General features: G+C 35.7%; 1 protein-coding gene across 6 annotated transcripts in view; it reads right to left on the bottom strand.

Annotated features, from left to right (window-relative positions):
- Positions 1 to 364: 364 nt before the first annotated feature.
- Positions 365 to 13,078, bottom strand: part of SESTD1 (SEC14 and spectrin domain containing 1) — a 137,072-nt gene continuing 124,358 nt past the window's right edge. For all 6 annotated transcript variants that reach the window (XM_060016512.1, XM_060016511.1, XM_060016513.2 and 3 more), the window contains 6 exons: positions 12,537 to 12,696; positions 9,262 to 9,343; positions 8,039 to 8,161; positions 7,080 to 7,271; positions 4,463 to 4,584; positions 365 to 1,709 (listed from right to left, as the gene is read on the bottom strand). In XM_060016512.1, coding sequence (XP_059872495.1) covers positions 1,580 to 1,709; positions 4,463 to 4,584; positions 7,080 to 7,271; positions 8,039 to 8,161; positions 9,262 to 9,343; positions 12,537 to 12,696 — 809 coding nt within the window. In that variant the 3' untranslated portion in view covers positions 365 to 1,579. The remainder of the gene's footprint in view (positions 1,710 to 4,462; positions 4,585 to 7,079; positions 7,272 to 8,038; positions 8,162 to 9,261; positions 9,344 to 12,536; positions 12,697 to 13,078) is intronic.

Raw genomic sequence — 13,078 nt, 5'->3', positions numbered from 1 at the left:
TGGACTCAGTTACAGCAGAGGATAACATCTTCAAGGGAGAAGACACTGTCTAGGAAAGGTTGCTCAATGGTATAAATGCTGCAGAGGCAAAGAAGGATAAGGGATGCAGACTGAGAAAAAAAAGTCATTCAGTTCGGTAACTGGGAGCCCATTGAGAACCACTGCATTGCTGGTCTGTGTAAAACCAGACTGCAAGGTGCTGAGCAGTGAGTGATGAGGGTACAGGTCAATGGATATGGATTTCTCCAAGAAGTCTGGCAGTGAAGAAGGCTGGAGAAACCAGCAGGCTCAGAGGGAGCTTTTTGCATTAGAAGATACACAAGCATTTCTGTAGACAATGAAAGGAACCAGCATACAATTCTTTGCATAATTTTGTATTGATCACAGACTACAAATTGTTTTTAATCTTTCTCAAAAACATTTTCTGAAATAAAAATTAACAAAAAATTATGTTTTTACCATTTAAACTTAATATAAACTTAAAAGCACTAACATTTTATAAATTTTATTTCTAAAAGAGTTGTACAATTTTTGTTATTATACCACTTCAGAATCTTGCTTCTAGTCTATCTTGAGAAATTTAATTTTATTAACAATTGCTATTTTAGTTCCTGAAAGATTACTCTGATATAAAGGATTACACTTAAGTAACTATGTAGGCCTTCTTCCCCAGCCCTCCTCCCCCAGAAACAAAATATCTTCAGGGTAGTTAATAATTTGGATAACATTTTTCAAGTTGAAGAAGAGAAAAATGAGAAATAGTATTCCATTATTCATAAGTTCTTAAAGATCTAAATTGTTCTTCACAATAATTTTTCATGATAAGACATGCTTATTTATTATATACACATGCTTACATATAAATTTCCTGGCTAAAATACATGCAACCAACATGAAAAAACAAATACTAAACCATCCTCACAATGCTAAGAATGCCCTTTTAAATAAGGCACTCATGTTTGGAAATAGATATAACCACCAAATTAAATAAAATGTTTAAAAGAAGCCTTTTATTAAGCACAAACAACTTTTATACATTATCAATACAAATAGGAAAATGTTTTTTAATGAATATGATATATCAAAAATCTGAAGGTTTTCTTCATACTGACACAATAAAAATAATCAATTTTGAAGGAGAATTACAAAGTAAAATTTTGAGGACACCACTGTCTACTAATAACAGTTTAACTATAGTCTAAATTTACTACATCACTCGGGGAGGAAGGGCAACCATTTTTTATAGAGAGAATTCCTAAACTCTTATTAGCACCATTCAAAGCTTATTATCAGTTATTAATCTACAAACTGACAGGTCAGGTAAAGCTTTAAAGCAAGTTTTCAGTGCAATGTTTACAGTTCCTTCTTTTAAGATAGTTGGAGTCTATGGTCTCAAAGCATGTTAAATAATTCTGCCTTGGTAGTTACAAGATGTTAACACATGGAGAGAAACGTGTAATGGAAAGAAATGAGGCTTATCCTGGCTGTGAAATGCATCTTAACATATTGTAGCCGATGCTGCAGTATGCCAACGACATGCGGGATTATGAACTGCAGATCTGCGGGAAGAAGGCAGCTATTAGCTCTCTGTAGTCATCATTTCGGGATGTCTCAGCTGCTGCCTTTTGAGACTAACTAGTTTCATCCTGTCTCTGATGTGTTCTGCAGTAGAAGCCATGTCACTTGGACTCCCAAAATATTGTTCAGTTCTAAAAATCAAAACAGAAAAAGCCCAGTCAGATTAATACAAATCCATTGACTGTAGTGAATGCAAAAGGAAGCAAAAATTACCATAAAAATTACCTACGTGGTATGGTGTTAGTTCTTTTTGCAGACCATACTGTTTACCTCTGAGTAGCAATTTGGTAGGAGAAACATTTTTTAAAATGGCATAATATATATTAAGACATGTTGAGAAAAATTTATTAGAAGTATAAATGTCCTATCATGTACACTTATGATAATCTCAATAAACCAAACAATTCAACAAATAAACAAAACAATGCAACATTGTAAATGTTATACTTTTAGCTTGGGGCCCATAAGCATACACAAATATAAAATTTGTATGTGTACTTCAGTGCTAAGGGCTACGGACACCAGTTGTCTAATATAGCTACCAAGTAAAATATCCGTTTAATGTTAAGCCATCATTTGGGACATTAATAGGTAAAATTATTTAATTTTATCCTATCTGCAAAGACAGTATTCAGAGTCACAGAATCTTTTAGAGCTCTACGAGTTCTTGGAAATAATCTGGTTAAGCTCCTCATTTTTTAGATCAGAAAACTAAGACCTGGAAAATTAAATGACTAAGATCACACAGTGGAAAAAACAGAATTTGAACCTAGGTCTTCAAGCAGTGAATCCAGAGAGACCACCTAATTTCTTTTATTGTTCTAGGAGAATGTTACAGAAGATAAATCTGACTAAGCTTACTGTCAAACTTTACACAGCATAAACAAATTATCATATAAAAGGGAATGAAATAATAATCGCAAATATTAAAGTTGTGAAATTAGAATATACAGCCCTAACTTACTCTTTTATCTTAAAAATGAAAATGACACATGAACTATTTGTAGAACACAGGAGGAGAAGCCCAAGCAAAAATACCAGGGGTAGATGCTCCGAGGATGACTTAAGTAGAATGAGACCGACTTTATGACAACTGGTTATGAAACACAGAAATGAGATTTTGGCGAGGGGAGGGGGGGGTTCCTGGAATGGAACAACCAGAAGCACCCCACTAATACTGTTACCAGCTGAATTTATAAACTTTTAGATTTTATTCTCTTTTATACATTGGAGATATACATGACTTTAAGCTACTTCTGATTGTTCAAGTTTAGGTACGACTAGAGATTATCTAAGTACAGACTATGAATAGTATTTGTTCCTGGGCATAAAGTTATATCTTCTCAATATCAATTCCAAATAATCATTTGAAGTTCATGACACAGTAGTAGTGCCACTTACCATGTGTCCCAATTGTTTTAAGTAGTTTATATACATTTAGCTCATTTAATTTCCTCGCTCTTGTAACCTGAGGAGGTATGGAAAATATATCCCTATTTTTATTTTTATTTATTTATTTTTTTGCGGTACGCAGGCCTCTCACTGTTGTGGCCTCTCCCATTGCGGAGCACAGGCTCCGGACGCGCAGGTTCAGCGGCCATGGCTCACAGGCCCAGCCGCTTCGCGGCATGTGGATCTTCCCGGACTGGGGCACGAACCCGTGTCCCCTGCATCGGCAGGCAGACTCTCAACCACTGCGCCACCAGGGAAGCCCCATATATCCCTATTTTTAGATGAGGGAATTGAGGCACAGAAAGGTTAAGTGGCTTGCCCAAGATGTCATAGCTCATAAGTGGCGGAGCTGAGATTTAAACCCAACAAATCTGGATCCAGAGTCCACAATCATACCCATTACACTCTGTTACAATGTAAGGATACCTGTATTCAATGGTTTGGTTTCTCTATTGTTTTATTTTTTATTTTTTTGCGGTACGCAGGCCTCTCACTGTTGCCGCCTCTCCCATTGCGGAGCACAGGCTCCGGACGCGCAGGCTCAGTGGCCATGGCTCACGGGCCCAGCCGCTCCACGGCATGTGGGATCTTCCCGGACCGGAGCACGAACCCGTGTCCCCTGCATCGGCAGGCGGACTCTCAACCACTGCGCCACCAGGGAAGCCCGCTCCATTGTTTTAATTCAACATCCTCTGGATTACTTCTAAATTATTTTTACTGAGAAGGTCTAGCTCCTTGTAGATAAAGCTCCTTCTGATTCATTTACTGGTCTGTTTATTTTCAAGAGGCTATTTCTTATTTTTATGATCAACTATTTGAAATGGAAAGGAATGTGAGAACCACGACCCCATCATTTTACAAATGAAGAAATTAGGACTCCATACAGCACAGTGAAAAGAGAATGGATCTGGTGCTAGACAGACCTGAAACTATATTCTAATTCCACTTAGAAGCTGTGAAATCCTGAGGACCTTACTTAACCTTTCTGAGCTTTAGTTTCTTCATTTGTGAATCAAAATAATCATACTGCTCTAGCCCTGGTCAAAAGTAATTGAGGTGAAGTGTTTAACTTGGGGCTTGGTATATATTTTAAGTTACTAAACATTAGTTCCCTCCCCGTCCCTTCCATGAATGAAGCCCAAAGTCACCAGCTCCTTACCACTAAAGTCAAGGCAAGAACCCAAGATGTCAACCTAGTCGATGATCTTTATTCTACAACAAGCTATCAAGAGCAATAAATTTGACAGCCAATTGCTACTATTGTTAAGAGCCCAGTATGGATTTCTTTTCATTTTAAACTAACCTTTTGTAGAAATTGAAAATGTGAACCAAAGCTAATTTACCAGGACTTTTAAGAAATAGACTTTCTTCTCTTGATATCCCTTTAAGACCTTACTGATAAAAACACAAATTGTAAGAACATGCACCATACCCATCAGGATAAACCACAGGAACAGTTAGTCTATCTAAAAGCGATTTCCCAACTGCTTCAATTTCATCAAATTGCTCCTCATCATTAATAGCTTCAGGCTCTTCTGGACAGTCTTGCAAAATCTACAACAAATAAAAATGCAACATCAATCAAGAGACACAGAAAAGGAATCAAGTTCATGCAAGTTTAGTAGATTGAAGGTGTTTTTGTTCTGTTCTTAGCATCTTCGTGTATGCCATTATAGAAGATTGATCAAAGCTGGCTCAAGAAATTCAAACAAAATGAAATACACAATCCCTACTAATAATATAACTGGAGTATGAAGAGGTTTATAGTGATTTCCAAGAAAAAAATAATACTAGACTACTATTTGGAATCTAAGCTCAAACTGTGCTTAAAAAGTAGTATTCTTTCATTCATTAAGTAACTATTTATTGAAAACTTACTTTATGTTTATGTAGCAGCTTGGGATATGAATGAGATACAGATTTTGACCTCAAAGAGCTTACAGACTTCAAAAATGAAAGAAAATATAAATACAGAACAACATATACTCAGAGTACAAACACATAACTGATGTGATTATCTAGCTAGAAACTTTATAGTTATTTTAAAAAGTGATCCACTGACCTGAGTTAAATGATGTAAGCAAACAAACAAAACGAAAATAACAACAAAAAAAGATGTAAATTGATTAAGGTTTTAATTCAAACATAGGAAGTTCTACAGTCCTTCATATTATTTTTCCTTAACTATTACCATTTAAATTTAAATGGTACAAAAGAAAATAAGGAAAGAAAGAAAAAAAAATGCTGTGATTTGTAACAGTTAAGTCTGCAAGTACAGACCCACACATAGTAGCCACTAAGTACATGTGGTTAGTGAGCTTTTGAAGTATGGCTAGTCCCAAATTGAGATGTTCTATGGGTCTAAGATACACTCCAGATTTAAAATAATAATACTAATTTTAAAAAATTACCTCCAAGAAAAAAACCTACAAAATTTGGGGCAGAAGAAACTATTTATTTTTACAACTTTTTTTGCATTATAGTTTACTTAATCCAATTATGTTTACTTCAGCATTACTCATAAAGGACATTTTCATATTGTAAAATTCTAGATTAAATTTAAATATTTTCCCAATCACTATCATTTGCTATACAAGTTGCTTATAGTTGTGGTTATATTTATGTTTACTGGTATAAAATACAACACACTCAAAAGAAAAATAACATCTGATAACAAAAGGCTTTACATAGGTTGGCACAATAAAATAACTTAAAGAGTTTATTACAAGCATGATAAAGGCCATGTACCAGAAGAAATAAGAATATTAATTTTCTATGAAAAAAAGTCTCAACCATATTCATTCTTACATAATTTCTTAAAGAGATCTAGGTTTTAAAATGTCCTTGCAGATACATTTTTAAAGCACGATCCTAAAAAGTTATCAGTGGTGTTAGAAATCAGGCCAGTGGTCACCCCAGGATGGACAGCAGAAGCAGGGTGATTAAAAGAGGGTGGAGAGCCTCTGGGGTACTGGTAACGTTCTGTTGTTTGAATAGTGCACTGATTACACAGGCATGCTCACTCTATGAAAATTCAGTGAGCAGAACATTTGAGCTGTACACTTTTCTATGTTAATACTATACTTCAATAAAAAGTTTTCATTAAAACAATCAGTAGATAAACAAGTCAAGCCATTTTATGTACTTTCATTCATCATCACCAGGCCCATTTTACACTAAAACACTGACCTGTGGAGTTCAGTGACCAGCTCAAAAAGAGTTAACTGTGGACATTTCCTAACAAATGTACTGCATAACACAGACAGAAACTGCTTAATTCCTGAGGTTCCTGGCAATTTCTCTTCTGTTCCACAGACTAAGGCTATCACATTTACATCTTAGGTTTCTCATATCTTAAATTGTATTGAACATTCCCTACATATAAACTGTGATCGTTAAGAGATCAAAACAAAGTTAACTACTTAGTAAGACTCCTCTTTGGAGTGGAAATATAAGGCTTGGGTGCTATAAATTTTCACTGTGCAGTTGAGAAAAAGGTTCTATTGAAAATTTGCCTGCATATTTCATTTTTGGTTTCTGGGACTAATGAATTCATTAAATAATAAATTCTAGAATGAATCTTTAAAGACAACACATTAAAAAAAGTTATTTTTATCCTTACTCTCATAATTTTAGCTGGACAGTCTCTAAACATTATAAAAATCACAAATGACCTTTTAAAAAATTTATGACAATTAGTAGTAGTTGCCAAAGCAAAGTTTCCTTTCCGGGCATAATGAAACAGATGGGAGTCATGACACCTGAAAGAACAGACAGTACATTCTGGGCACCAGGTCTGGTGAAGAGAGACGTGCTGCTGAGAGAGGACTACTGGATAGTTTCAACTCCTCTAACCACAGTACTCTAGCACTGGTATGGCTTACTAAGAATCTGATTTGAACTTTCTAAGACAATACATTATATCTAAACAAGCTTTAAACAATGAAATTAATAAAAATTTTAAAAAAACAGACTAATAACAAAATTACAAGGTTAACACATTTTAAACGTACAAACACTACTGAAACTACATTTTTAAAAAAGCGAACCTTTTCAGCATTTGAGTGAAACGCAATAGCCATTTCCAGCCTATGTACCCTCTCTTCAGATGCTATTGTAAATTGTTTCCATACTCTGTTCAGTCGAGGAAGTGTATCCCCAGATGATCGAGAGGTGCAGCGCAAAGACTGGCACAGCACAACTGTGGCCTGTAGCAACTGTCTTCCATAGTCATAAGTGCTCTAAAAAAGAAAAAGTCAACATGAAATTATAATAAAAGAATTCTGAAAAGAGGGATGGGAAAGTGTGCAGGAGGACTGAGATTACAATTAAGCAACACTACTAGAAATCAATAATGAGTAAGTCCACTGGCACTTACTGCTACAAGTTGTCTGCATGCATAAATGATAAAGGGGAAGCAATACTTTCAGTTAATTTTTATTAAGTTGATTTTTTGTCTGGCTTCCCGCTCTTACTCTGTTTTCCCCACCTCGGTCTGCTCAACCATGACCCCCCACCCCACACACAAAAAAAAGGTTTGCTCCCTCATTGATCAAAACGAATGGGTGGCAAATGGGCACTTTATATTACATACAGGAAACCACACTGTTACAATGTGAACTCAATAGTTAGGGAAAATAAATTAAGATACTTTTCACATGCAAAAAAAAAAAATCTGTGTTGCTATGCTAACACTAGTGAGATGCAGAAACTAGGGTTTGTCATTTACTGATTTACTTTCGTGAATGAACAGTTACTGCCTAAAAATGTCATAATATATACCATAAATCAGAGGAAGCATACAGAACCTGTATTCAGGAAAACATAAACCCTCTCAAGTTTATGCAGGCTAGTTTTGATTCACCGGCTGACATTTTCTTAGTTCTGTAATATTTCTGGATTAACGTAACCAATCTTCTTGGACTTGGAAGGTTAAGTTACATTACAATCATGCAGAAAGCTATGCAAACACATAGCTTGTAGAAAAGGAAGATAACCAGTTCTGCACCTGGGCAACATCAACAAATTTTCTATGCTTCTCCAGTAGAACTTTCGTTTCCTGAGCATCATCACCCAGTCTGATGTGGGTCTTAAGAAGAGCATCCAGAAGTTCACTTAGCCATTCTACTGCCTAAATGAAAATAAATAACAGTGAAGCTGGATTCATAACTCTTTATGTCTTATATCAAAATATCATATTTATATAAAGAAAGATTACTATCATGTGATTAATTAATCCATTAGTTATAACCTTAATAGCTTATTTCATTCAATGCCAAGCTACATGAATTAATGACCTCTCCTCCCACTCAAAATTTTTAAAAATCTAAAGACAAGACCTATTAAAGAGAAGCACTCATTTAAAATTAACATCGCATGATTTATACTAATAGAACATCATGTGTTTATGTAATATAATCTTATTGGAATCTCATTATAGATTTATGTTACTACTTAAAATCATAAGTTTCTTCTATGTCAAGCTGGAATCATGTTCTTTGATGCTAACTATACAAAGATAGCAAATTGTTTATCTAGCTGAAAAACCTTCTTGTGGGTTAAAAAGCAATAAGCTACACCAGGCTTCATCCTGGGATGTGTAACTGACAACCAAATCAACAGTAATAAATAATACATAATCCCAATTTCTAGCTCAATAGAGCATTTCATTGAGAAGATAAGTCAAATAAGACCAGTAAGGGCTTCCCTGGTGGTGCAGTAGTTAAGAATCCACTTGCCAATGCAGGAGACACGGATTCGAGCCCTGGTCCGGGAAGATCCCGCATGCCACGGAGCAACTAAGCCCATGCACCACAACTACTGAGCCTGCACTCTAGAGCCCACGCACCACAACTACTGAAGCCCGTGTGCCACAACTACTGAAGCCCACGCACCTAGAGCCCGTGCTCCACAACAAGAGAAGCCACCATAGTGAGAAACCCGTGCACTACAGCAAAGAGTAGCCCCCACTCGCCGCAACTAGAGAAAGCCCGCGTGCAGCAACGAAGACCCAACACAGCCAAAAATAAATTAATTAAAATAAATTTAAAAAAAATGAGACCAGTAAGGTAAGTGGGAATACAAAACTTTATTATTTTGACAGGATAAACTAGAATGTGACTTAATGAATTTACTTGCTTAGGACCATGAAAAGTACACTTTTGTTTATAGTTAGGTGAAATCAATCTTCTAAGAAAAGGCAAGTGCATAATGTGCCTGATTGATCTTTACCTGGGCAGCATCTTCTTCACATTTAAACAACTGCACCATCTGAAGCATCTTTAATCTTCGCACATCTACCATGTCTTCACATCTAATAAATCCAAACATAAATTTAGGACATTTCAGTTTTGTTGATAACTAGTATAACACCACCATCTGGCACCCATGTTTTACAGTATACTAAAATACTCAGTTCTACACTATGGAGACTGTAACTATTTTGTATTGATTTGTAAGAATTTTAAGGATATCTGTATCTGTGTTATATCAAAACCTTAAAATACCTGAATGGTACTAAATCACAAACCCTTCTGAGTATAGTATGAATTCTGCAAAATACTGAAGCAAAGCACAAACACAGCAGTACACTAAAACCCGAAGCAATATCAACTGCCAATTAGCATTAAACAACCTTCAAAGATAAAAATGTAAAGTTTCTAAAATACTAGTTTAGAGAATGATGCTCCAAGGGAATAAAAACAATAAATAAAGCTTTTCATTACATTATACATTACCCAGAGTAATATTAAATTTTGAATTTAAAAAAACCTCCACCTATGTTCTTAAGAAAGAAAAAAAATTCTGTTGATCTCTGGGTGGAGAGAAACACAGAGTATTCTTAAATTTTACTGTGGTCTGCCTGGATAATATACAGATTACAATTTTAAGCTGACTTGATCTAGCTCAGCTCTGATCCCTTCATTTTGATTCCCTTCATTCCCATGCAATTCCATGAACTTTAGATGGGAAGGTGGAAACTCACTGCAGTACCAAATACCAATAACAAGCTACCCATGAGGCACTGGACTCCACTATAGTTAATATTCTTAAGGAAACTTGATAACAATAGGTAAGTCATTGTCACAAGGCTATTTTTTATAAGGATGCCCTCAACAAAAGCCCGTAACATATTGTTAAAATGCAACTTGGTTAAACAATTCTACAAGGGACTGAAGGGAAGTAATCATGATAAGTATTTTTACAATTTGAAGCTAAAAGACAATGTAAGACACTTCAGTGATGAAGATGATATCATACACATATTCAACAAATATTGTCAGGTATGACTAATGTGCTTGAAAAGGATAAGACATGGTCGCTACTTTTAAGATGGTCTCATTTGGGGAGATGGACTTTTAAATAAACAATGTGATAAACACTACTGCGGAGCTGTATGAGAATAGGGAGGAACAAGTAACAAACTTGCCTTACAAATCTAAAAAGGTTTCCAAGGATAAGTACCCCTGAGTCTTAAAAGAATAAGTAGGAATCCAGTCGGCAGAAAACAAGGAAAGACGTATTCTAAGTCATGGATGCATGAAATAGCATGATGCGTTCAGGAAAGTGAAAACAAGTGTGTGGTTTTGTAGAAAAATCAAAGGAGGTAAGATTATGCAGGATTGGATTATGAAGGGTCTCCTATACTATTCCAAGGAGACTGAACTTCATCTGAGAAAATAGGAAGTCACTGAGACGAGTTTATACAAGGAAGTTGGGGATTAGATGTGCGCTTTACAAAAGATTGTGCTCTTGCACAACAGACCGTAGACGAGCAATGCCACAGGCAGCTAAGATCGGGTAGAATGAAGTGTTCATGATTCAGAGACAGCAGAACTTGGGCATCTGATTAGGCTGTAAGGGATGAGGAAGAGTAATGATTTTAATAAATCCTTGGGATAAATTCCAAGTTTGGTAGCTGATGGTATTTTTAACCTGGATAGGAAACTAAAGGAGAAGAGCAAGTTTTGGAGGAGAATGATTCTGATCTGTCCATATTAGTTTTTTTGAGTAGTGTATGGGTCATCCAGGTGGAGACATTCAGTAAGTAAGAGGAACTACGGGTCTAACATACAGAAGAGGGGTCTGGGTCAGAGTCATAACTACTCAATCATGGTCAATATTAAAGAAAGTCATTGAAGTAGTAGAGTGAGAAGAGAATTTGGCCTCAGAACAAACCCTGAAAGCAGAGAAATTAGCTAGAGGACAAGAAATCAGTGAAGAGAACCAAGAAGAAACAGAGTGCCAGGAGGAGACTCATGAGGGTGTTTTCAAAGAAGACAAGGTCGTCAGGAAGTTTCAAGAAGAAAGAAAAAGTCATTTGTGCCTAATTCTATTCAGAGTGGTCAAGCAATGTCAGGACCAAAAGTATTCCCTGGATTTTGAGCAAGATCAAGCATTTATTACACATGGCAATTACAAAGTCACTTGTGACATCAGTAAGAGTATGTCCAGTGAAATGGTGAGGGGAGAGGGGAGACCGAGAAGGGATGAAAAGTAACTAGAGGCAGTGAGGAAGTATGAGTGCAGATTAGACCATCAATGACAGCTGTCAGGAAGGAGAATTCTAGGGCTAGAAGACAAAGGGTTGAAGGTATATGCATGTGTGTAATTGTCTAATTTTTTTTTAATAGGAGAGATTTAAGCATTTAAATGAAAGGCAGGGATCAGAGTAGAGAATGGGAATTGATGGAGTGAGAAGATGATGGGGACACACGGCTTTGATAAGAGCAGACATATATCATCTTTGTGATGAGAATAAATAATGAAATGGATACGTTTGCAGATATGAGGATAGAAGGAATTTCTAATGACTATTTTCTCTGTGATGTAAGGGAAGAGTTTCTGTGAGGTTTTTGTTGATGACCTTAGAATTTCTAAGTGTACAAAGCTTTCACACAACCATGCTAGCCTATATATACTAGCATATGTTAATTTAATCCTTTACTTTGCAATACTCTGCAATTGCTATTGCAAACTGAGTTTTCAAAGAACCCTTTAAATTCCTAGTTCTACATCAAAGGAAACTAAAAATCATCTTACCCAGAGTTTACTGTCTAATCCTTCTACAGCAAATATGAGAACAATGGATGCATGAAAATTTCTGAAACGTTTAGATGAAGAAACACATCAATGTAAATGATAGATTTAATAGCAACTCTAAACTAAATGAAAATGGAAAAGCAAAATTCTCCAAAAAGAGTTTTCTTAAAAGATAGACGAGTCATAGGCTACACTGGGGATATGGAATGTGATGTACTTGAGTGGAACCGAAAATTTTACCACTGAGTAAAAAGGGAAAATGTACGCATTAATTGAACAAACTGCCATTATTTGTTAGTACAATTATATACAATAATCACTACATTCACCAAAAACCTACTACATGCCTACTATATAACAGGTAAGAATTTTTACTTTGTATGGAAAATATAATTACATCACTTCTCATTTTAATTAATATTAGGTTGCCTTAGCAAAAATTAACATGAACAGTCAAACTTTGCCTTTGTTTCCTAAGCTGCATATCTTCCATCACTCCTTGTATGTGGTCCACATTTTCTTTATTTTCAATGGTTACATCCTTTCCATAGGCCCAGGATGCCTGATTGGAGATCTGATCCAGAAGACCTTGACCTTTTTCACGCAAACCTTGCAATCCTACATCTAAAACAAAAGTTATTATATTTAATCTCTTAAACCAGAGAAGCTTTCCCTCCCTTAAGTAAATCCTCTCAGCAGATACTGTACTTGGATTCCAAGTATAACAACTTTGTACATTAAGCTACTTTGGGATGGAGGCCTCTGAATATTTCGATCAATAAAACCCCTTTAAATGTGGCTCAAACTGGAGCTCCCTCTCATTCAAATTCTCCCTAAAGAGAATTTCCAAAAGGTGAATTTCCATAGATAACAATTACTTTTCAAAACTGCAAATAGGAAGTGTGAGAATTTCTATTTTGATAAGATTTTCCATTTTTTCCTTTCTGTTTTTATGTAGTCCAATTTTTAGGAGAACAAGGCAAATATTCTGTTCAAAAAATATATG

The sequence above is a fragment of the Delphinus delphis genome, chromosome 7 (assembly GCF_949987515.2).
Source record: "Delphinus delphis chromosome 7, mDelDel1.2, whole genome shotgun sequence".
Lineage (NCBI taxonomy): Eukaryota > Metazoa > Chordata > Mammalia > Artiodactyla > Delphinidae > Delphinus > Delphinus delphis.
This window is presented reverse-complemented; position numbering and strand designations above follow the sequence as displayed.